Genomic DNA, 25,421 nt, shown 5'->3' on the forward strand with positions numbered 1-25,421 from the left:
CTCAAGGTCAATGAGCACACAAGATATCTCCAGCCAATGCAATGAAAGACAAACAGACATGAGTGAAGGGTGGGTTTTATAAGAATCAGACAAGCTGTCGACAGGAGGATAAGAAAAAAAAAAACACACACTGCCAAAGATTCATAAGGATAACTCTCCAGCGTCTACGCCCTCCTTTTCTTCCTTTGTAAAGCTTTGATTGTGAGGAAATATGCTGCTGTGGATGTCTCGTCTAAAGCGCCTTTCATAAGCTCCAAATGTGGAGTCCCAGAGCTGCAATGAGACAGACATTGTGTTGGCCATAAGATAAGGTAGGCCAGGTGACAGACAATGTCTTAGCTACCCAGAGGCGCTTCCTCCGACTTGTGGGATAAGCACTGTTCATGTCAAGCCATTTACTTTCGTTTTTACATGAATAGGCTTAAAAGAATAGAGACTCCTTTAAAGAATCCTTAGCGCAGTTTAGCTGAAAGGGAATTGGAAGAAGATGAATTTGGGAGTTGTATTCACTATATATACCTAGACCTACCACCCACTGTGGCTGACAGCCAAAGTGAATTGGTGTCACAGCTGTAGAAAGTTGAATGCAAATGCGGTGGGATATGTTAAGGCTGCTGTCCAGTTGAATATCTTGCACTGTCCCTTTGCACTGTATGTGAGATCCTGTTGTCCATGCACAAAGTCTGTCAGTGTGTTCCTGCTCTCCAAGTTGTAAACGGCTACGTTTACGCACACAAAGGATTCCTTTCTTAAAGTCACACTGAAATGAAAAATGACTTTTCTGCCTTTTTAGCTCATTCTAACTGTCATACCATAGCCCTATTTGACAATTTATGCCAAAAAGATGAAAAAAATATATATATTTTATTGTGTTTTTACATAAAAATCTCATTACTTTTACTTCCTGGAAAACAGAAAATCTTTAGTGGTGACTTCATCGTTAACCAGGAGGCGTACATAAAAATTCCAACCAACAGTCGTACCCCTCCGATCAAAGAAAACTGCCTTTCTCTCCCTAACTGTACTGATACCCCATTGGTTTACACGTTTGAATGATCCCTCCCCATCTGTTTTTGGGTCATCGCAAGTAAACATCATAACTTGGTTAGAATAACCTGGTTAAGCTCATTATAAGAAACCCAGTTAAAATGCCTGGCTTTCTCCTATATTAATCAGGTTACTGTGACATGTAAACATCAGAAAATTTAGACTCGCACAGCATCATGGTTACATTTCGATGTCAACAAAAAAAACATGCAGACAAGCAATAGTTTGTATTCCTATTACTGTAGTGATCTTCATTTCCTTCTCCTGTATTGGAAGCAGTGTCAGTTAAGGGGTTTAGCTGGCAGCTGCACCTTTTCATACTTTTTTTTCGTGGCAGACTGTTCTATCTACAGGACACCACAGGTAGACAGGGATATTCTGTTAATTGGTTTATTTATGGCAACAGGGAGACTCAATTGCAGGGTATCAAAGGCTCATGTAAACAGCTTAACCCAAATAAGACCTTAACCGGTGTATGGCCAGTAGCCAGGTTACTATGTTGCTGCACCGACGTCGCCGAGACAAATTGCTGTGCATTTATTGTACCTGGTGATTAAAGTAATTCTTATTCTGATCTTGACCTCTTTGAATCGCATCCGTCCTGTTTTAGCTATTTGCTGTCGGATTTGGTTTCTCACTTCAGCTGCAGTAAAGTTGTCGACTGATTTCAACGTCCCCGTGTCATCTTCCATGCTATGGAGATGATGTGATTCTGTTATGAGTCATGAATTACTGTGCTATCATGGCTTCTCCTGAAACTCCAGGGAGGACAGCACTTGTCACAAGCCATTGTGGTTTGTTCCATCAGTCTGATGTCTAAGTGCCTATGTTGTATCTCAGCCAGTAATTAGCCGCAGCCCTACAACCCGAATAACGCAATTATATCTGTGGGTGTTACTTTTCTCCACACCCACAGCAATAATGAATGAACTACAGGTTAATGAAATGTGTGTGTGAAATGGAAGATGCCTCTTGAAAAGTTTCACACATCTAATTCATCAAGAGCCGAAGCCTGAGGCACAATCCACGAAAACGATCCAGTACTAAATTTCCCGCTTACTGTGCAACTTCTCACCTTAATCATTAGAGAATGAAAGCTTGTGAATGTCAAAATGACGCACCGCTTGTTAATTTTATGCACAAGATGGATAATACATGTTCTGTATGTGTGTATCTTTTGGAAATACAGCTGACTGCCCACATTTTCTTCTCGAGGAGCAAATGCTTTTCCAGCCTCCTGTTATCATCATATTCTGATTTGTCGTGTAGAAGCCTTGGGAAGTTTGCCAACTTCCAATCTGTTAAATGAGTTTGCGCGACTTTGTATTGTTTGTTTGCGTATGCATATGATTTATCCCAAGTGCCAGAGCTTTAGTTAAAAGTTTCCGATGTTTGTGCTTCGCAGAATCCATATTTGTATTTGGAATAAGTGCCGTTTTAATTGCCGTAGATGCAAATTCAGCGGCTTTCGCAGTCGGCAGCCTTTTTTTTCCTAATGGCAGGTCAGCGTACAGATGGTCATAGTGTAAACTTCCATGTCAGCCCTTCACTTAAACATCTGGATGTCCAAGTTGAATCCATAGTGACCCTAGCTGACCATATTTTCTGTAATCAATATGGATACTTCATGTTGACATATGGTCGTGTGCTACTTAAAAGGTTCCTCATTACTCTATGTATGATTGGGAAACAACTTCCCCGTTTTCTTCCAGTCTCCGTCTTGAGTCAAAAGTCAATGTTAAAAATTGGTTCACAACTCATTATGCAGAAGTGTACGGAGGAAATTGTGAAAGCATCTCTCTTACCATTCTCTCGCTTTACTCATGTAAGGCCTTCTGAAGATTACCATCACTACTGTGTACCTGTGAAAGGTACATAGCAATACCTTTCTGTTGACATATTTAATTTTCCCTATTCGTAACTTACCAGTCTATGAGAAGGGGAAACTGAGTCAGACAACTCCCAAATTGGATCAAATGAAAGCATGAGACAGACCATTGCAGGCATTGTTTTTAGCAGGACTACTATACTTTTTTGCCTGCTTGCCTGTCATCACAATTAATTTCACATTCATCTAAAAATGAGGAAAATCCTGTGCATTGTGTCATTAGCTAAGCCCTTTTTTGTGCTGCTTTGTATTTCTTCGAAGACGATGCCCTGTGGTCGATTCTTCACTAGACCTGGAGCTGGCAGCTAGCAGCTTTGGAGAGAGGGGGAAATCCCCATCCACCCCCCACCCCTCTCTCTCTGTCTCTCTCTCTCTCTTTCTCCCTCTCGCTCTGTCGCTCTCTCTCTCTCTCACTAATCTCACATTGCCTGGAGGTACTTCAATGTGTTTTGCAGTGTAGTTCAATTTAGTGAACTATGCATCAATGAAATTCCATCAAATGGATCATTTCTTTCACCATTCTGGATTAGCCTATTTGATGTAAACTTATCTGAACCTAGCTGTTACACTATGATAAAAAAAATGCAAAAACGGCGCAGTAGTGTAGAGAAACTCTGCAGGTGAGGAAGGAAAGGGTATGGAACGATATTGATAAAATATGGACTAAAGCAACTCTTCTAGAATAACAAGCTACAAATCCAAACCATGTTTGTTTTTATTTCTTCTGTCACGAACTAGTCACGAAGGATTTGTAAGTTGTTTTCCTAAAAGAATTGCCTCGATCCACATGTTATAAAAAATGTATTCATACTAGCCCAGAGAAAAAATATTTTTTATCCTCTCGTGTACAAAATTCATGACAGTCATAGTCCATTCTCCCAATAAAGCCCTGCAGCATTTGCATTCTGGTCATGTTGATGTCAATGACATTTCTGAGACCATGTCAAAATAGCCTAAACATGGCAGTGAGCGCTGCAGTGTTGGGGTGTGAAAGAAGGCTTTGGCAGCTCTCCTTGTTTCATGATTGATTTAGCTCTTCCGGCCAAACCAATATAGGCCCAAAGGCCTGGGGGATGGTCAAGCAGACCAGGCGGCTCAAAGTGATGTTTGACTGGATGAGACATTTTCCTGAAATGTTAGAGTATTATGAGTATCATGACCTTTGTGGTCATTCAAATAATAACACCTTTTAGAAAGACCTCAGGGATCAGACAGATAGATTGACAGACATCACTGTTTTTAGGAATGACTAGCCTCAAGTTACTATGAAAAAAAGTTAATCCCAACAACTTTTCTGATGTAGTTCAGTCAAACTGTTTCAGCGTACACTTTTTTTTGGAACTGCTCCTTACTTGGGAAAATAACAACAACAAAAACAAGTGACAGTTCAAGCTGAAATAACTTAACAGTATTAAATATAAAGGTATTAAGTGACTGGAATTATAATGTCTGATTACACATTTTCATACAGCCAATTCTTTTAATCAGGTCTATGGTTGCTTTGCCTGCAGAAATCTATCAATGCTGGTTAGTCAACTAGATACACAATAGTGCATAATAATGGATATTGAGTCCTATACTGCATTTATTCACAAGATAATTTTCATGACATGTTGATCTGGTTCTATATTAATTTCACACAAACATGCCTATTGACTCACACAAGGTAGCTGGTTTACCTAGAAATTATAAAATAAATCATTTTAGTAATTTTCACAGTTTGGCAGACTGCACGCATGGCAGATTTTTAGTTATACATAGGTTACATTTCTCAGAGGAAGAGCTGCTCTGGAGGCAGAAATAACCTCAGTGGTTGAGTTAAACCTCAGTGAACGGAGCCAAAGAACCACAGTTTTTCTGGCTAAGTAATATTAGACCGAAACCCAGTGAAAGAAGCAAGAGGTAAGAGAGGAGAACGCTTATGAAGTTAATCACTCTTACTAATAACATAAAATACAATCTAACTGTATGTGTAAGTTGCAAAAACAGTCTGTCTAGGTTAGCTAGTTAGGCTAGATGTCCTTCGAAGTTCAAATGGTCATGCCATGGTCATGAATGAATGAAAAATAAGTAATTGCCATTTTTATATATATATATATATATATATATATATATATATATTTTGACCAGAGTTCCTTCTGTGCCATTCAAGTTTTCCAGTTAGATAACATGCGCTCTGAAAAACTGTGGTTCTTAACTCAACCAATAAGATTATTTCTGCTTCTAAGTAAAACCCCATTCTACACATTCAGTGCGCAGGGTTCAACTAAAACGGCTTTCTCTTAGCCTGACTTCCATTCACATTGGTCATCCTCCATCTTAAATCCCTTCTTCCTGTGCACCTAGAATGTCCTGGCTGTCTTTCTCTATATGGGTGTTTGTCACACTATTAATGAAAAACCCTACAGTGTAACGAGAGATCACAGAGGCGCTCTGCTTCAGAAGTTTTTGTGCTCCAGCCTAATCCCAGTGACCATTCAGCTGGATGCTACAGTAGCTAGACCATAGTATTGTCTTGCAGGGACACAACAGAAGGCTGCCAAGGTTGGAGCACCAAAATCTCCCAAGACAGCACCCTGCAGGAGCTAGACAGCCAACCAAGACCCTATAATGAAACAGAGGTTCCACTAGACTCTGTGATGTGTGAGGTTATGATAGGACAGTCAGTGGTAAAAAAAATAGGTCAAGAGCCTTTATACAATAATTGGATTTAATAATTCAAAATATTAATGAGGCATTAAGCGTCCTCTGTGAATTCTTTTGTTTCCTTGAAGACTTATTCATGCCACTTGACTGTTTGAATTGAGAACAAACCAGGTGAAAAGTGTAATTTGTCTTGTGGTCTTCTGTCACTCAGAGGTGAACTGAACATATTTTCTTATTGTGTTAAAAGTAGGTTAGCGACACAGAGCGCCGTACAGAGTAGATATTTTCACTGTTTTAACGTATTTGAAAGGTAAGATATGGTTTTTCTCCATACTGTAGTTGTGAGTAATTAGATTAGTCTTAATATTTTTCAACATAGATATTACCAGGGTGGAAAATTAGCACCAGCCAGATGCCGCTGTTAGTACATCACCAGACGCTTCCGCAGGCAACCGACCATCATTTAGAGGTTTAGATTCTATTCTAAAAATCTATATGAGTTTGGCGGGTGAATTATGGGCTATACAAGCAATTGTGGCTTGTGGACAAAACAATTTTCTACCCTGAACACTATACTGTTAACTGATGTCTTATTCCTACATCGCAGCCGTAGATTAGAAACAGCCTCACTGTCAAATACTCACTGATACTGGGCAACTTTTTGAGGCACTGGAGATGGACTGTAATGCCAGTTGCAGAAATGCCCATTGGTAACTGGGACAAAATTAATGTGGATAACGTAATGAGCTACATGGGAGAAAAGTATCATGGGAAAATACTGCTGGTGATCGTTGTTGGCAAAATTGTCCATCTACATTGTGTTAAAATGTCACCGGTGTGTCATAGCTGTAAGAACTGAGGAGGCTGTAATAAAACACGATAAGACATGAGTATGAATGCAGGAGCCATGCAACCTGTTTGGGATTTACAGTGACCAGTCTGCACACTCTCCTGTTGCCGAGCACAACAAGACCTCGGCATACACAGTGATTTTTAAAGTGGGCTTATATGCCTCTGCCTTCCACATCCGCTCCCCCTGACCCAGGAGGATTAAGTCTGGCCACAGGGTTTTCTTTCAGGTAGCTGATTTATGGGGCTTCAACATAGAAACAAAGGGTCTGAATGTGTTTGAAGTGTGCAGGGGAAGACCCTAAGACAGCTCTTTGAAAAAGCTCCCTCTGGGATTGAAATCTTTTCAGCCACACCTGTCAAGGCAACACTCAGATCCACACGGTAACCTTTCACCTGGGCCGTGCTCCACCTTCCTCCTGTGTGCTGCCTGTCCGTCCACCGGCCAGAAAAGCCATGCTCGACACAGCTGTGTGTGGTCAGGAATTATATTAAATGTACTGCAGATTGGATCGATGATAAGTCATGGCATGAAAGCAAAGTAATGATATTTCATCGAGCTGATAATTCTGCCTGAATGTACAAGCCTTGTGGCCTAGATTTCCTCCTCTTCTCAAGAGGGATTGATCCAACCTTTCTTCTATTCTTCTACATTTTCTAATTAGCTTTAGTGATTTCCTAATACTTTGACATTCAACCTTGAATTATTCCCTCCTCTACACATAAAAACAACCATTTGTTCCAGATCTGGAAAACCAACAAAGCATGTTAATGTTCTTGTTTATTCCATGATCAAACATAATCATTCTCTCCTCTGGAGGCGAACTCTCTTTGGGCTAATTTCTGGCATTGTTACTTGCGTGTTTGACAAATTAGACTCTGGGAAACTGAGGGAGAAAAGGGGGGAAAGCTACCGATACTGACATTAGCATTTCATCCCGTCTTTGTTACATGGTTCAGGCAGAAATCAAAGGCTTGTTGACTTAGCAGGTTTTGGAAGGATTGAAGGGGTTCAATCTAAAGGGTCATCCACTGTTGGATGGGGATGCTGTTTTCTATTGCAGTGAGCCAGGGGTTTTCATCATCGAGCACAGGCTGGGCTTTTTTCCTCTTCCTCTTTCAGAGGGCTCTCTGTCCAGGTGTGGATCTATTTTCCGAGGGAAACCAGGGAGTTTTCTCCTCTTACTGTCTTTCATTGAGCCTTTTTCATTTGTAGCTCAGGCCAGGTGGCCCATCACACCTGATCGAATGTGATACCAAGCCGGAGGAAGTTTTATTTCCAGCCTCGTAATATTGAGCTGGAACCTTGTTGTGAATCAATATGCTGGGTACCAATTCCACTGTAAACCATCATCATGGGTTGAGTCGGTGGGCTGGGTAAAGTTCAACAGTCTAGCAGACTGTATGGAGGGCATCCACACATGGTGAGAAAATTATATTTAGTAGAAATATCTATGCAGACTTAAGGTGTTTAAATTTATATTTTACTAGTAAAGCCTTAAAATTTGCACAGCTTTCCCTCAATCCAGTCACCAAAATGCATTTCCTCCTCAGTCACCATGGTCTGATACTGTGGTGGAAACATGGTTTTAACTTTTGTAACAAATAAACAGTGATTTTAATAGAGCGCCTTTTGTGCTCAGTCACCATATCATTTCTAGAGTATGTTGAACACAGGAAAATGGAGGGCCAAACAAGCCTATTTCACTCTGCCATTCAGTGTATCAACAGGCATTAAGCTGAATAGGAAACAGCCTAATTCTCTCTCTCTCTCTCTCTGGAGGGCAGAGGCAGCGAGACAGACAGCAGCTCTCTGCGGATAAAGAGAGGAATGATGATGCTGGGAACAATGGGAGGAGAGCCATTGTTAACCAGCCTTGTTGCTGTCAAGCCAGAGTCAGGATGCGCCTAAGCCGCCGCTCTGCAAACTAAACACTCCACTTACCGCTCGCTCGGCCTCCTCATACATTTACATGAGCACAGCAGGTGGTTGTCCTCAGTCTCCCAATCAGATTAAATCCGATCTTCAGCATTTGGAGGCTCTCCTGCTTTCTTTGGGTGTAAAAGAGCAATAGCCCACCCTCCCTTCTCCGAGCTGCATGATTTGAGTCCGGCCTTAACCTTCCTGAAGAGTTTTAGCAAGCTGCAATTCAAAATGGACCTCGACAAAATGAAAAATTAACATAGTGCTTGGTGTTATCTCCACAGGATCTGTCTATGCAGCCAGACCTTAAGTCCTCATTTTTATTACTTAGAGAATGATGACAATAAGGATCATCCATGTCTCTGAGTTGGATTCCATATTCATCTTAATTGGTGCCTGGCAGGTTGTACAAAATGGAGATGGATTTGAAGTCATTTACTGGAAGTTCTTGACAGGCACAGTGGAAGAAAACGTCAAGAGCCTTGTGCTGGCATACATCGCTTGAAAATCATCTGTCAAAATTTAGCATATCTAAGGAGAAGACTGCCTGTCATCTTCCATGTACATCTAACCATGCACAAGGGTGGGTTTGATCAGGAACTATGCTGTACTCCTGCTGTAAAACACATTCATCACGTCGATATTTGGTTGACAAGATAATAAGATGCCCGGCTAAGGCAAAGGTGTTCTTTAATGAGAGGGTTTGAGCTAAACATAGTGCCAGGGGTTGTTTTATACTAAATCTGTGTGCTATATTTTTAAACCAAAAATATTCATAGGTTCATACATTCTGCATCATCAGACATATTCCACCATCATACCTTAAAAATCTTATGTTGTCTTTCTGTCCTGTTTTTATACTGTCACACTGGATGTGGTTAGTCGGTTTTGCAAAACATTGCTGACAAGTGCATGGCTCAGCTAGGCAGATTATCAGTGGAAATCTCCACTCCAACTTCTTTATTTCCCCTTGAATCAATGTGGGGAACAGCAAGACGTGATTGATAATGATATTGAGATTGATTGTCTAAATCCCTTCCCAGAGTTCAAAGTCCCCAAACAGACAGTATATATACATGCAATTCAGTGCAGAGATAGGACTTGGCAGGAGCTGCCAATAGATAAGTGAAATAGGGCCAGAGTGAAAAGGCCTATCAGTCCCTAAGGGGCTTAGCTGCAGGATTCTGAAGCTCCAAACTGGCCGTGGTAGAGGGAGATAGTCGACATTGGTTTTAAATTACCCGAGATTGCCTTGTGGTTTCAGTCTTGGGGGATGCCAGCAGACAAGATGTTTGTTAAAACAAGTGCAGCCATTGAGGCAGATTGGGGCGAAGAGCAGACCTGCGATTTCCTCGCCAGACAGAACAGGTTGGAAGGCTGGTAATTGCAGAATTGGCAGAGGGGCTAAGGAGGTCTTGCAGCAATGATATCTGCCACAGGGACTGAAGCAATGCTGATGCTGGAAAGGGCTTGGTTCTCCCTGGGAGGGCAGTATCTAATGTCATACAAGCTACAGCGCACACCACACTAATGGCTCTGTTGTTCATTTGCCTACTATTGCCACTTGGCCTTTGTAACTTGCTCTCAAAATTACCGGTCTTGACTGCTAGATAATTATGCAATAATTACCATTATATAGGAGCATCCTGGTGTCTCAGTTGGCTAAGGTTCACACCATGTACCTGCAAAGTCCTGGGTTCAAATCCTGCCGCATGTCATCCCCCCTCTCTCTCCCAATCTTTCCTTTCTCTCTCCACTATGCCCTGTCAAATAAAGGCAACAATGCCCAAAATAATCTTTAACAGAAAAATTACCATCATATATCTTTGTGATCCACTGAGTCAAGCACTATTAAGTTCTGTTGGTAGCAGGTCAGTGTCAGTGCATTTCCCCATTAGATATTAACCATGTTTCCCTCCTTTTTTTTTAGTAATGAAGACAGTGAAATGAGGAACAATTTTTATTGCAGCTTTACAGATAATGGGTCCCATAAAAATGGGCACAAAAATAAAAGGGGCGCTCAACTGTAATCTTGAAAATAAGCAAGAAAGCTGTAAAACATGGTGGGAGGGAGCAATGTCAATTACAACCTCACCATGAAGCTGTATTTTTAACACTGACACTGTTGAGGATCAGCTTGTTCAAAAACACCCTTTTTCACTTTCTTATAATGCTTTAGCAGACAGAGATCTATTTTTTCAATATTCTGTTTTTCCCTCACAATCCCACCCAGGCTCATTCATTGGCATCCAGGGCCCTGTGTATATAGCACTCCACTCCCAGTGCCAAACTTTCACACACACATACACACACACGCACACACACAGCTTTTAATGCTGAAAGTTTACTTTTGTTACAGGTGCAATAACAAAAGGCCTTTTAAGTCTGACTTGAAAATCTTTAGGAGAAATTGGCTCCAGCATTGAGGGGTTGAGGTATTGATTCTGGCCTCTGGCTCAGTCCAGTAAAAGATGGATAGATTTCTTTGAAATGCACTCTGCGTGAGAATATAAAGACCATTGTGTGTTCTCACTCAGGAATAAATTGTTTAATGACATATCTAGGGCCACCTTTTTAGCTTCAAGCTGCCTGTTTCTCTTGAAAGGGGGATGTTGACAGGGTGGAGCACATTCATCTCCACTCCCAGACTCCCCACACCTCATAGAAGCTTTTATTGAAAGTTAAATCTCCTTCAGAGAGTTGGCAGTGTCTCGTTGGGATATCTATTTCAGCAGCTGTCGAGGCTGATTATATGTGGGTTGTGCCACACGCTGGCACAGATATAAACCTCCTACAGAGAGAAAGACTATTATGATGCTATTGATTGATTTGTTCATCTGCATGCATGTGTTCAATCTCTTGATTGAGAAATACCCATTTGTATGGATGCCATTCAACATATGATCGGTGATAATTTTTTTATTCGTGGCATTAATGGTGGAGTCACACTACAGTTATTTCAGGAAAGCTTCTAGTATCACATAATTTCAGTATAACAAGATGCTTTCATATTTCCCCGAGGACAGTTCAGTTCATCCTAGCACTGACACTATATCAGGTCAATAGCAAGTTATAATGGTTATTGGAGGATTTCCCAAGACTAAAATCGTATACCAAGAGCCATGTAACATGTAAGGAGTCAAAGGAATACTTGATTTACTGCTTGTTCATACATATGCTAGATCTCTCTAATGGAGAAAAATGGATTATATCTCAGTATTTTTGTGACCCTGTTTTAATGGCCAAAATTGCAATGAATGGGACTGTGTTGGCTGATATTTAAAGTTCAGTATTCGGAATCAGTATTGGCAGTGAAAAAGCGGTATTGGTCTTTCAGTGATTATTCCCTACTGTCCTGTTTAGCCAGAAACAAGAGAGAGAGTTCGTCCCACCCCCTAACCTCCGATGTCAGATCCATAGAGAATCAATTGGAAAAGATAGAAGAGCTTACTATGAGACTGCATAGGGTGGTTTTATGTGGATATACTGTAGGTGCATGTTCTCATGTAGAACATTTTATTATAATTACATTCTTACAAATGATGTCTCCTTTTCCTTATCAATTTCTGTCTTTTTCCCATGGCGCAACCGAGGGCATCACAAGCCAAATTCAGGTCAGGCAGTCAGGTAACTCTAGTGAGATGTGGCTTCACCATCATGACCTGTGTGTGCAGTCAACATCATCAGCGTGGTAGCAGTAGCTGTAGCTCCCGGCTCCAAAAAGCTTTGTTTTGTGAAAGCGGAGGACTTTGTTGAAACTTTTATGGTGGCGTGCACATGATACTAAGCCCAAGGACACTCAGTGTAAGTTTAAGCTACCAAGGACACGGAGCTTTTGATGTATTAAAAGGCGCATCAACCGGTGAGTAACTGAGTATCCAGTTGCATGAAAAACATTAGGTGTTAAACTTGTCCCTTTAGGCAAATAATTCCCGGTTTGTTTAGGAGCGTTGCACGAAGGCCCTAAAATGATCTCCTCAGCTAAGAGCTTGTATTTAGTGTTCACAGTAGTTTCAGCTGTAATACAGTTGAGTCCCTCGTTACCGTGGCAACCGCTCTAGCGTCCCTTTGGGGCTATACAAAACTCCCCTTGCAATTTCATCAAAGTTTATGTTTTTGTGACACCAAACCATGTCATAGATACTTATTTCATGTAGACTAGTATCATTTTTGTGTACTAGAAACGGACTGGCTGCAAGCTAGCTAATGGGGAAATGCATTGAACAAGCTGCTAGCTTGGTGGATTTCAGTCTTGCCAACAAGAACACCTAAAGCCTCCTACACATAAAACATCATTTTCTTTGACTGTAATATTAATTAATTTCAAAATAATTGCAATACAAAAATGGCACAGATACTTATGATGGAGGCCCCTTAACATTTAAGGAAAGGAAATTCCCTTAAGTGCAACCCATCAGCAATAATATAAGGATGACTTAAGGATCTTTATCGGCAGATGTATCTAAGGGTATTCCCTGAGGGGGGAGATAAGTGGGTTTTGTGCACCTCACTTGAGTTTACGGTTAACCTTAAAGAGAACTTAAGGTATAAAACTTAACTAAGAGTTTTTGTGCATCCGGGCACAAACTTCTAACTAGTTCTCGTTAACGGTGAGTTGGATAAAGATCTTTGGGACACTAGTAATGACATATCCATCTAGCGTCCCTTTGGGGCTAACGAGCCCCACTCTCAGCTGTTAATTTACATACATCCATGTCTAAGTGACATTAGTGGCATTATTTAACCGATAACCGTGTCATGATGCTTGAGTGCATTGGATTGAATTGAACACACGCGCCGTGGGTCTGTACAGGATCTGTGCTTGTTTTTAGTCTTGGCTCTGTGGTTTCTTGCTTTGGGATAATGTGGTTCATGTTCACAAATATGGATTGAACAGTATTAGGCCAACAGAATAGCATATTTGCATTCTTAGGTTGAGTGGTATTCCTCGTTAATCTCCTGTTTGAATGTTTTCGTAGCCTCCATCTGAAAATATATTAAATCCAAACTGAACAGTGGATTTTGCCTAATGTCTTTGGTGTTTTAAATGAGCTGAGCAACAAGAGAATCATTAATAGAGTAGAAGTGTTGATGATGTCTATGTGAAGTCTTGACGGGTGGAGGAAGTTTCAAACTGAGACCTCACCTCTCTCTCACTCTCCTGAGTTATTATTAAACACAGAGTTGACATTTAAAAAATTAAACCCCTCAAAATTAAACGAGGAATGGGCTCCGCTTTGTGCTTATTCTTTTTGATGGCTTTTCCCTTCAACGTTTCAAATTCTCCCTTCACCCCCATCACCCACTGACTCTGAATACATTTCTCTCCTCGGCAATGCCATCTATTTGAATATCAAACACCAATAAAAGCCACCTCTTTGGATTTGTTTGAGCTCCACCATGCTGTGAGAGGGAGGTGGGCGGCACGGGGGGAAGGATCTTGGAACTATTGAGTCCAAATATTGATGGAACTAAGCCAGTCCCTGTGACGCCAGAGCCAAAGATTCATGTAAATTTTCTCCATGTTACATCTTTGCAACACACACATTTCTATTTATTTATCCAGAGAAGGTTGACTGAGCGTACATGCTTTTTTCTCAGCTTTCTCCCCACATTCACACCAGGGAGCTGCCCAGTACAACCTTAGTTTCCTACTGTTGAACAGCTCCAGTTGGGGGTTAAGTGCCTTGCTCAAGGCCATGTCGGTGGTAGCTGATGAGGGTTTCTCATTCACTTTCCCCACCCAGAGTTTCTCAGCTGGCCTGGGAATAAACCGCTAAGCTTCCAGTCACAGGCCCACTGCTCCAACCTCTAAGATACTGCTGCCTCACGTCTAATCAAACATTCAGCATTAAATCACTGTTTTCATATGCTGCTGTAGGTGGATCCATGCAAGTTGAGGACAGTCTCAGCGGAATGAATGAAGAACTAATGTACAAAAAAAACTGATGAGATGGGCAATGATGAGCCAGTGGGAAAAAAAATATTTTCTGTAAGACATGGAGGTTCAAAGGGTAAAGAGTAAACATTTTAGACATGTCAAAATAATGTAAAGAGGTAGAGATTCTGTACAAACCCACTGTGCATTTGTGATTTTCATGGTGGAAATGTAAGAATAACATTGCAGTGGTTTTTTTTTTGTTTTTTGGGGGGGATTTTGCAAAGGCTTTACAGCAATAACAAATTGCTAGATGTGGAGTTATGTTTACATCAGCTATTGTTTGCTAGCTAGCTCCACATGTTTTGCAAGCTGCAGCTAGCTAGCTAAAAACAATTTCAAAACACACAGGGTTGAGAGTAATTATAAAAAAGAGATTTTTCCTCAGATATTGACATGAGTAATAAAAGGTAGAGTAGGCCTAAAGAGAGCAGTTCTTTCTGAATACATTAAGCGTATTGTAGGAGTTAGCTAAAGAGGTATGAAGATTGAGAGTGAAGGTTACATTTCACAACAGTCAAATTTTTACTTCCTTTATTACATACCTCTCAATAAATAACATATCATTTTCATTTAATGATTTTGTCAAGTGTTATAAACTGACACTTGATGGTGATACTGACGTGGGAATCTGTATTCTGAATTCTCCATAGTGATGATTACTGTGATGTGGCAACAGTGTCCTGGCATGCTTCAGTGAATGCCATTTGTGAATGAAAGCAAGAACTTCAGCATCACATTCTGAAAATTGCATTTGTGTGGAAGGAAACATCATTTACTATCAATTACCAGCCTCACAGCGAAGGCTCCTGCATACATAGTGGCAGGAATGGAGAAAAAGGATAGAAAGGTAACTGGATGATGTTGCGGGTGATTGACTCTCCGTCTGAGAGACTGGCATTCGCTGCTGTCGCCCACACATACAATCCTAACCAGTCACAGCTCTGGGTTCAGTGAAGTGTTAGCTACAAGCCAATGAATTTCCAGACAAGATCTTAACAAATCCTCAACCTTTTACCAATGTAATGATATATTGGCAATGGCTCCCCTCTCTATGTCCACCCCCTCAAAAACAGACAAAGCAGCAAATATATCATTAGCAGCTGCCCTATGGAGCTGGATATTAATTATCTTGTGTTCTCCTCGTTTGGCCACTCATTTGCACATGTACTGTAAATGTCACCACAGAGATAAATGGGAAAACAAAGACCCCAGCTCATAGCCTTTATGCGGCAGAATGTCACAGGGAGCTTGTAAGAGATGAGATATTGGTTTTGGCCTGGCATAGATTCTGGCTCAAAGGACGTTCCCGGAGGCAATAAAATCTGTATGTCATCTGTGCTTAGAGACTTATTACGGAATGTGCAAACAAATTGTTACAGTTTCAAAATTTGGAATTTCTTTTTTGTAAGATAGTAATGTGGAGTCTGTTATCAACAATGAACCAGTGTGATCCTGAATCTTCAACAGCATAAAATCATTTTATACAGTACTCCTTTAAGTCATCTGAAAGGATCTCCTGTGGTGTAAAAGCCACCTCAGAGCTTTTTTTCCCCCCTCAGTATGGACTCCTTTCCCGCCAGATATTGTTCTGACATGCCTTTCTTAGATTTATGAGTAGATTGAAAAGCACTTTGGGGGGGAAAAAAGCTCAACTTTCACATTCTCCGCATGGCCTTTAAGGTGTGAGGAATAAAGGGGTATTTGTATTAATCGATCACACGCCAAGCCTAGTTGAAGCCCGGCCCTAATGGTTGCTTGCTGTCATTTTGCTAGCAGCTTGTAAAAAGGATTAGAGCAGCTCTGTGGAGTAAGGGCCCATGAACAGCAAAGTTCTGTGGCCGGCAAAGAAAATAAATCAATTTATCCTAGATGGTGGTGCAGTTTGGGAACATAATGCCTAACGATGATGGAGTTTGGACACTTCATACTTGTCATTGTGAAATTGGACTGCCGTGTTGCTAATGACGGTAATGTATGTTGTGCCTCGCCTGCTACAGTAATCCTTCACTCTGTCTCACTTAAATGCATCTCATTGTCTGGCATATTGCATTATGAATACCGCCGGTAAAAAAAAAAAAAGGGGGGAGAATGTAATTTATGTGTTCATTCATTTGGGCACCAAGTTAATGGAAAAGCTGTATAACAATATAAATTTCTTCCTTTTGTCACAGGCGATTGTAACTTTGAGAAGCCGCTGGCGGCGTGCGGGTACAGCCAAGGCAGAGAAGATGACCTTGACTGGGAGCAGGCCAACACCAGAGAGAAGCCTTCATCAGATCCTTGGATGCCCTCAGGTAAGGAAGGTGACACCGGCTCGGCGGAGAGGAGAAATGACGACTCCATCGCCATACTGAGAGAGAATAGCTCATTGCAATAGTCTGCCCATTTCATGCTGTCAATGCTGTGTTGAAAGCAGTATGTTGCACTGAAAGATTCTCTCACATGGAAGGATTTTTGTAGAGCTAAACAATTCATCTAAAAAAAAAAAAAATCGAAATCGCAACATGAACTTTTGCAGTTTTCAAATTGTAGAGGCTGCAATTAATTGCTTAAGAGAGAGAAGCGTCCAAAATTGATTTCTGAACAATGTGTTTTAGAGCTCCAGGTAACCTTTGGTCCATGAATCAAGTACAATATTGGTGAAAACCTTTCATCAAACTCAAACTCAGTAAATCCTGTAAACTGACTTCAATTTTTTTTTAACAAAATCACTTTTCTTTAAACAGTTTTAAAGTTCTAAAAAATGTAGGCCTATGACAAGAAAAACATGATGATATGAATCGCAGTTTAAATCGCAATTGCAATATTCTGTCAAATAATCGGAATTAGATTTTTTTGTCAATATCTTTAAGCCCTCATTTTTGTCACAGGATATTATTTTCTAAACGGGAAGTTCCTACTTGTTAGAAAAGCATTTAAGCCAATAAAGGAACAATCTATCAAACTTAGACCCGCATCATACAACCTAGTATTAGAGACTAATTATTATTGATTTAACTTTATGTATTTTTTTTACTACTATGTAATCTTGAACATTATTAGCACATACTTTAAAGAGACAGTTCTATTTACACATTCTTCTCTCGAGTTCCAACACTATTTCCTTCTCTTTTGTCATTGATGTGGGATGTTGATAAAGTGTCGTTCCACATCAATATCCGCCTCACAGGTGACAACAGCACGAATTGAGACAAAAGCGACAGGAGCGCATTGGATATCAAAATACTCAAATCCATTTTAATTAAGGAATTCTTTCCATCAGCCACATATTGGAATTCATTAAAATGCTTTCCCCGCATTTTGTGTCTGCCGCACACAATTTGTCTCTTTAATGTTCCATTGATCGCTTTTCATTTGATTTGAAATGAGGAGATATCGCCGCCACCGAGCTGAAGGCACCTAAGGAATTAGACTAATGGAACGGCGCTTTTTTTCATGTTATAACAAAGGTAGCGTTGCAAACTAATGGATATTGTTTTCCTCTCCTATCTGACGCCTAATCTCACAAAGGCTGCATCACAGATAGATTGCGCTGGGCCCCCCCAGTGACAGAGCGGGAATTAATTAGCAGGCCCTCACTAATTTTAAGCAGCCGGTGCCCAGACCTGTTTGTGTGTGTGTCAGGGTGTGTGTTGAACCGCCCCGGAGAAATTACCTGCCATGGAGGGGGAAGTGTCTACTTTTTCCATTGCAATTGATTTATGTCGGGACACATGGAGGCTGGACAAAGGTTACAGCGGAATCTGGAAAAGCCTTGACCTACAAATTAACACCTCGCGCATGGTCTAAATTTAACATATCTGATTAAAATCCCATGTCTGGTTAAAAGGCGTCCCTGATTGTGCTTCCAGTCTGAGTACACTTCAGATAGGCTTGTTTTCTACCTGTGCATCTTGAATTGCGGGTAATTAACAGGTTGCAGCTCTTTCTCCATTTCTCAGCGTGAGCACTCACCCTGCCATACAAAATTGTAATCTCTCCTCTTTGACCGCGTTGAAAGGGATGTGAAATGTAGTGCACTTGACGGATGAAATTGTTTTAGGACTACCAGAGAGGGGGTTGATGGGTAGAAATGCATTTAGGTGAAAGCCACACCGCTGGAAAAGCTATCTCACCTCTGATTGCCGTCTCACTCTCAACCTGTACTTATGAATCTCCACAAAACGACCTTATCATGCTCACAGAACAGATTGTTATCCTACCTGGTGTGCCGGGATGGAAATGGAATTAGAGTGGCCACCGAACAGAAGGCATTACCAACTCAAACACGTTTAAAAGCAGTTGTACACACTATCTATCCAAATAGTGTTGTTTACCTCAAACAGAATATATGATCTGCACGATTATTAAAACCTCTTCTGCCCTGGCTGAATTCTCATAGTAAATCATTGAACTAGATAGAAGTTTAAACATCTAGCTCCCACATTAATTCAAATTTTAGCTATCAGCTAACTCTGTCAATCGACTGCTATAAAAAAAGCTCATCAACGTTCATTAAAAAGTTGGACTAACTGACTTTGATTGAATCATCAGTTAATCATTATCAGATGTAAAAAAAAAAATTTGCTGTGTTCATTATGGAATAATATAATTTGAAGTTTTATTCAAAGATCACAATAAAGTTAAGACATGAAAGCTGCACATTATCTATTATCTGTATCTAATAAGATACATCAAAGTCTTGTGAAACCAAGAGGAAGCATCCTGAATTAAGGTGGTTGTCACTGTGGTAGATTGGTGAAAAGTTATGTGCACCAGTGAGTCTAATGTAGAACTTGACATGTTGTGTGTGTGTGGAGCTCAGTGAGGACTCTCCTTCATCCTACCAGCTCATACTGCAACCAAAGACCAAACTGGCCCGCTTCCATCCCAACATGTAAATAAAAGAGTACCGAAACGCAAAAGAGGAATGAAACGCAATGAGGAAAACGAGCCCCGTGGCCACATGAAGGAGAGGAGACAAACTCAAGCAGGGCCTGAAACTCTGGGTTGTTTACGAGGATCCGCTCCCTACCTAATTGCTACGTCTGGACAGAGAGTAGCCTTGTTTATCCCGCCGCTCGGCTCTGATTGCATGCTTTGGCTCCTTTAGGGTGGCTCAGCCCAGTTCTGAGACTCTGCACGTCTGCTTGGGCACACCCCAGTATGTTCCCTCTCCCAAGCCAACTGGAGACACCCCCGGCAGAACTGTCACTGTCAGTCCCATCAATACCAACAAGCCTCATCTGTCCTGGATCTCGACAATAAAACCGTCTCAGCCAAGACGACACTCACTCAGCCTTGGAGACTGGAGTTGGACTCCGTTCCCCACTTCTGTTGAAAAGAATCAGACGTTGGGCTGGATTGCGCATTATTTGAAGAGAAAATTGCCACACTTGAATCGAAGACATTTGTATCATGTCAGCTAGAATGGACTGGCAGGCTGTTGAAAAGCGCGTTTTCGATATTCTACCCTCCTCTCTGTTGTTAAAAAGTTCCCCAGTGCAGCGCGGCGGTCTGGGAGAAGAATGGATGAGGTTGACTTGATGGGGAAGTTTGCAGTGTTGTGCTGCGGGGGGGCGTCCAGATGCCATTAAAAAGGAAGCTGTTTTTAGTGAGCCCCAGCTGGTGCAGAGGCTGCCTCCTCTCTGATGGTGTCATGGATGTTGCCAGCAGTAGGCTGCTGCTCCCTGGCTTTCCCCAGAGACTCGTTCTGGGGAATAATGGCAAGAGGAGGAGAATGAAGGTCCTCTAACTGAGATTAATTAGGGTTTTTGTATTATGCTAAGCACAATAGCAAACTCAGCTCCAGCTGAATGGCTTATTGTTTTATTCTTAATGTCTGCCTCTAAATATGTGGAGGGAAAGGAATTGCATGTGTTTTGTCTCACTGTTGCTCAGTGTCTTTGTTTTGATTGCTTGCCCTTGGTCGATAACGACACTTAGACAATAGTGAAGGATTGACAGAATGAGGTTCTTCTCTCATTCTGGTCCTTTCTTGTCACATGTTCATAATGCGTTCATGCAAATGCAACTCACTCTTGAACCCAGAAGGGTATCATTCTCACTGTGTGGCCAATGCATATGGATAAGACGGATCATTTTAAAAGACAGAACGTTCCCCTATGTTTACCGTGTCATCAGGAGGTAACGTCGTACCTGGGCCACTGATGTTGTTTACGCGCGGCTCAAACAAAAGAAGAGAAGGATAGCCACTTAAAATGTGCGAGGAGAGAACACCCACTGACTGAAGGACGTCAGAAATTTAATCAGAATTTAAATCACATCAGCAAAAGATGAGATTTGCTGTCGATGGGGTGGAGGAGGGAGGGGTCTGTGATGTGAAAATAAGCTAATTGCTTCTGAGGCATTCCCAACTTTGTGCGAAACTCGCAGCTCGCATGGTGTTGGCAAGGTCGCGAGGTTAAGGAGAAACCCCATTATATGATTAAGGGACAAAACAGAACAGCAAATTACCTCGTCTGATCAATTCGAGAATTAATTCCTGGGGGCGACAGTCTGAGATTTCCAATTTAGCATGTTTGTAGGGTGAGGATGCATTGTGCGCTGGTCTGACCAAATAGGATTGCACCCGTTACTATAAACAGGATTATGACGGCACGCTGTACTGTCATGATGGAGGACATATTTGCATACTGTATTTCACATTAGTGTGCATGGTATGTACCATTACAGCTAATGATCTAGCCAAGTGACTCACGTGAACAGTCTCTGTGGTTGTGTAATGTGTTTGTTGCAGGCAAATGGCTCATAAAGAGAATATTGCTATGGAGTGCCAATAGTATATTAAGATGACATATTAAGCCATTAAGAATTGCCGCTGATTGACGCCCGGCAACAAAGGATGTTGGAACATAATAAGGGTCACCTGCTGTTCCACCTGACTAAAGGGACTGGGCAGGAACGTGTTCAGCATGATGGATGGTTTTCGGGGTGAATCTGCTCGACATTGTCAAAGAAACCTGCCAGAACCTTCATATGGAAAGCCCAAACTTATTCAGTGTTATTTTATCAGGCCCCTTTCATGTTTCAAAGGACACAGGGAAAGTTCTGGAAAATTGAGTGGAGGCCACGGCTGTTCACATTAACAGCCTAACCCTCACAGCGAGAGCATTTTTGATTGGTGGCAGAAAGTGAGAATAGCCCTGTCTTCATTGACATTTCCGAAGCGGCTGCCGTGCTTTTCTGCGGGTGTGACCTCTGTGAATTTTATTAGCAAATGAGACCTGGAGGGTTTGGGTTTAAAGAGCGCCCCTTCATTCTGATTTCCCCCACATAATGATTTTCACAGAGTTCAGGACCTGAATGGAGGAGAAATAATGAGCACTAGTCATTATTGCAAATTATATCCTCTACTCAGACCATCACTCAACTCATAATGAATCTAAATACCTCCAACCTATAGACTTTGATGATTAGGATTAGACAGTTCCCTATTCGTATGAGCTAAATTACAAGAGACTATATTCCCATTTAGAATATTTTCCTCCCTTTTTATGAATACGAATTGAGGGAAAAAAGGAAACATACAATTGCAGCCATTTAACCAGCTCAAGGCATTTTGCTACATCTTGCCTTCTCCTGCCTGAAAAAGCACCGTAGAAACCAGTCTAACCAATTCACAGTGCGGTGCATTTTATTTGGTTGCTTTGTATATGTGATAGCTTTTTGTCATGCATTCCATGGGTCTTGAGAGAACATCACACAAACAACTAAACACACCGGAGGCTGCTTAGTCCTTTCAGAGTACTGGTGTTCACTCTTCCCAGTCTGACAACCTACAGACCAACAAAGGGGTATGAATGCAGTAGGAAAGGTTTAACAAGGTTCATCTACCACTTGTTGTTTCAGGTCACTGTTTGTTCTCTCTCTGCCTCTCCATTTATGCTCAACCCTCCTCCTGCTTGCCACACTGACTTTAAGTGTATTCAACTTGACAAAATGTAATCTTAAGAAAGATTAAGACAGAATCTATTTTAGGAAATAATGAAAATAATGAAAACATCACTACAGGTCAAGGATTCAGTCTTGCCTATTGAAGAGCAATCACTTGTAAATGGATTATTGTCTTCCGACAGATTATGCTCATTACTTGTTGCCTGTGCCTCAGGGTAATGTTTGTGTAGTTATGCTTCCTGCTCTCAAAAATGAGTTTCAATTTGCAAGACTCAGTGCTTTGGTAGACATGCAGGGGTTTGCCAAGAGTGGCACGGAAACCTAATGTCAAAGGATCTCCTTGCTATTTCTCTTATTGGAAGAGGTTAGCTGCTAGAAACTACCAAATGAAATTGCGTTTGTGTTGTCACATGAGACATTTAGTTTGTGATTGATCACCAATTTGCCACCGGGCCTCTACTCTGAGATGCCACTTTGAAAAATCTCTTAGCGGAGTGAATCCTCAGGAGGGAACTTCTCTGCCCATCACACATGACCAAAGTGTGAACAATTCCCAACTGGCCTGCCAGTACGAGTGAGTTGATGGGGCAAAGGATTAACTTGATTGAAGCCTTCTTTTGGAGTATGTCCATGGTGTTCTCTGTACGGCCTGTAATACCATTAAAGCCACTAAGGCTGTTATTTCGGATTACTTGATCACCAGCTGAACCTGTACATTTGTGGGTTTACACTGCTAGGTAAAGCCATTTTCATACTAGAAGGCACTTAGTAGAGCGCATTTAGACTTTCGGAGAAAATAGCGTGTGATTGCCATGATGTTTACGAGGCGAACTGAAAGTGCCGATGTCGGACTTTCCCACCAGCACATAACATACAGTAGTATAATAGTTATGGCTAAAAAATGAAAATCGTCTAATGGCAGAAATCCTAGACCCGGATCACCAAAAGCAACTGATCCTTGGGCCAAGAACTGTGTATCCACCAAATTTCAGCCAAATCAGCCATAACTTTTTGAGATATCTTGCTAATAAACAGACAAACAGGGGTGAAAAACATAGTGTGGTGGTGCCACACAAATCCATTGTCCTTATCTAGGGCAGGTGCTGGACCGAACAGAAGTCCAATTAACAGGTAAAGAATGGTCCGCACACTGCAGGGCTTCCTTAAATTCTTTTAATGCACCAGAGAAGTGATTTCAAGCACAGTCACTCTTCATCAGACTAGGGGTGGAAACATAACCTCTGTCTTCCCACTTCATTGGTAGAAGTAATACGTTTTGGGAATACCACATTCACTGCAAAATCAGAAAAAGTGATAATTTATAACAACTTCTCTGTAACAGTGGAACGGCTGGTTTATGGTTTATGGCTTCAGCCAACAACCAGTTTATCAATTAATGATGTTTTCTGTGTTAAATCCCTCATGTATACAGTTTCATTGTTAATAAATTGTAAAATATTGTATTCAAATCAAAGTCATACGTTACTATTTCAGCAGCATGCCACTAATTTCTGAAGAACAGTAACATGAATGCATGTAGCATCCGGAGCAGGGACACTCAATCTTTTGCTAATTCATTTTTCATACCAGCCTCCATGTTCTCTATGTTCAGCCATCATTGTAATGGAAGGTGAAAGTGGCCTACATTGGAATAATAATAAATCTGTTCTTCTGAATACCTCAGACAGTAGTAGAGCACTGGCCTTTATGGAGTTGCACTGACAGGCCTCAAGTGTGCAGAGAGCTCTCTATTTTTAATTGGTCCTGAACATGCCATTGTTAAGGCACTAGAGATAGAGAAAGAGGAAGAAAGAGGGAAAACACCCCTGTGCATCACTAGCACATTAGCACAGCACTAACACAATGTCATTATAATTTGCTCTTAGACTAGTTGGCTAATTAGCTTGTCGTGGTGCAGCAGGTCCTGCAGAGTATGTGGTCATTAGCCTTGAAGAGCATAGAAACTGAATGACAGTCAGCGTTCTCCTGTCATCTGCTTCAGTTCTGTTAGAGAGTGACAATGGCAGCATGATGAGGCGGCACAGTGTCACTTGAAATATTGTATTCTCCTTATGTTTTCTGGTGGTCGATAATGAGGAGAGAAGAGACTTTTTCCTCTTGTTGTGTTTGGCTTCACTGACCTAAAACAAGACAATTTGTAGTCTTTGAATTCAGTGACAAGCATTCAGGAGTCTCATTGCTACAGAGCTGCAGCCAGCCTGTCTGGACAGATTAGAGAAGTCATGTCTTAATATTTACATTTGTATTTCCGACGAGTAATTCCAAATTAATATTAACAGCCACTACAGTACATTAAGCCTTATCAAACAAGAAGTGACTTCTTACACAGTGTACCTATTGTTTTATTAATATTTCATTAACATAATGGTAAAAATGTACAAATGCTGCTTGAGGGATCTGAGATTTTCATCTCTAATTACCGACAGAGAGCACGACTGTGCATAAATGTCCTGTGCAGCATTGTCACAATGTGACTTTTTCAAATGAATAGTAAGCAACCTGTTTTAATCATAGAGGAAAGCAGTGGCGCCGGCATCTTTGTCTTTGTAACATGAGCTTCAATTGAACAATTCATCAACTGATTATTAGTGCTGGTTCGCATCACACCAAGGGTTGTTGATGCCTCTAAGGGGGAAAAACAAAATGTTGTGGGCACCTGAGCAGATGGTTGAGTGTTATTGAGGAGACCTCAAAGCCCTCATATGGAGCCGCCTGATTGAAGTTGGACAAACAAGTGCCTCAAAGTCAGTTCTCCTCCTGCCCTTCTTCATGTATCATACACAACCTCCTGCATATCCTCAAAAATAATTAGCGTGAATCACACTTGCATCAGAGACAGATTGAAAGTGAATAATACATTAAAAAGCACTGGAAGAACAGCAGTATCGTGGATTGTTGTTCACAACAGTGAATCAGAACACAGTGATCATGCGGTGTCCTGCATGAAAATCTGTAACCCAGAAAAGGCCACAATCATACATAGCTAATCACAACTTTCAACAGTGCCTTTTATACATTGCTGTAAGCACAGGGAGTTATGACACTCACATGATTCAAATGCTGTTAAGATCCTGCAAAACAACAACTAGCTACTACCTGACAAACAAAGCCAAGGAGCCTGACTCAGTGTCATCACAACCCAGTGCTCCACCTCCTCCTCCTCCTCTGCTCCTTCTCCTCCTGTTTCATTCTGTAAACATGACAGACCC

General features: G+C 41.3%; 1 protein-coding gene across 10 annotated transcripts in view; it reads left to right on the top strand.

Moving 5' to 3' along the window:
• Positions 1–25,421, top strand: part of LOC139931005 (receptor-type tyrosine-protein phosphatase mu) — a 141,427-nt gene that overhangs the window by 16,870 nt on the left and 99,136 nt on the right. For 8 of the 10 annotated variants that reach the window (XM_078287973.1, XM_078287978.1, XM_078287975.1 and 5 more), the window contains exon 1: positions 16,565–16,589. In XM_078287973.1, the coding sequence (XP_078144099.1) occupies positions 16,580–16,589 (10 nt within the window). In that variant the 5' untranslated portion in view covers positions 16,565–16,579. Of the gene's footprint in view, positions 1–16,466; positions 16,590–25,421 lie in introns of those variants that run through there. The other 2 variants (XM_078287972.1, XM_078287971.1) reach the window with 1 other exon arrangement.

Source organism: Centroberyx gerrardi, chromosome 13 (assembly GCF_048128805.1).
Source record: "Centroberyx gerrardi isolate f3 chromosome 13, fCenGer3.hap1.cur.20231027, whole genome shotgun sequence".
Taxonomy (NCBI): Eukaryota; Metazoa; Chordata; class Actinopteri; order Beryciformes; family Berycidae; genus Centroberyx; species Centroberyx gerrardi.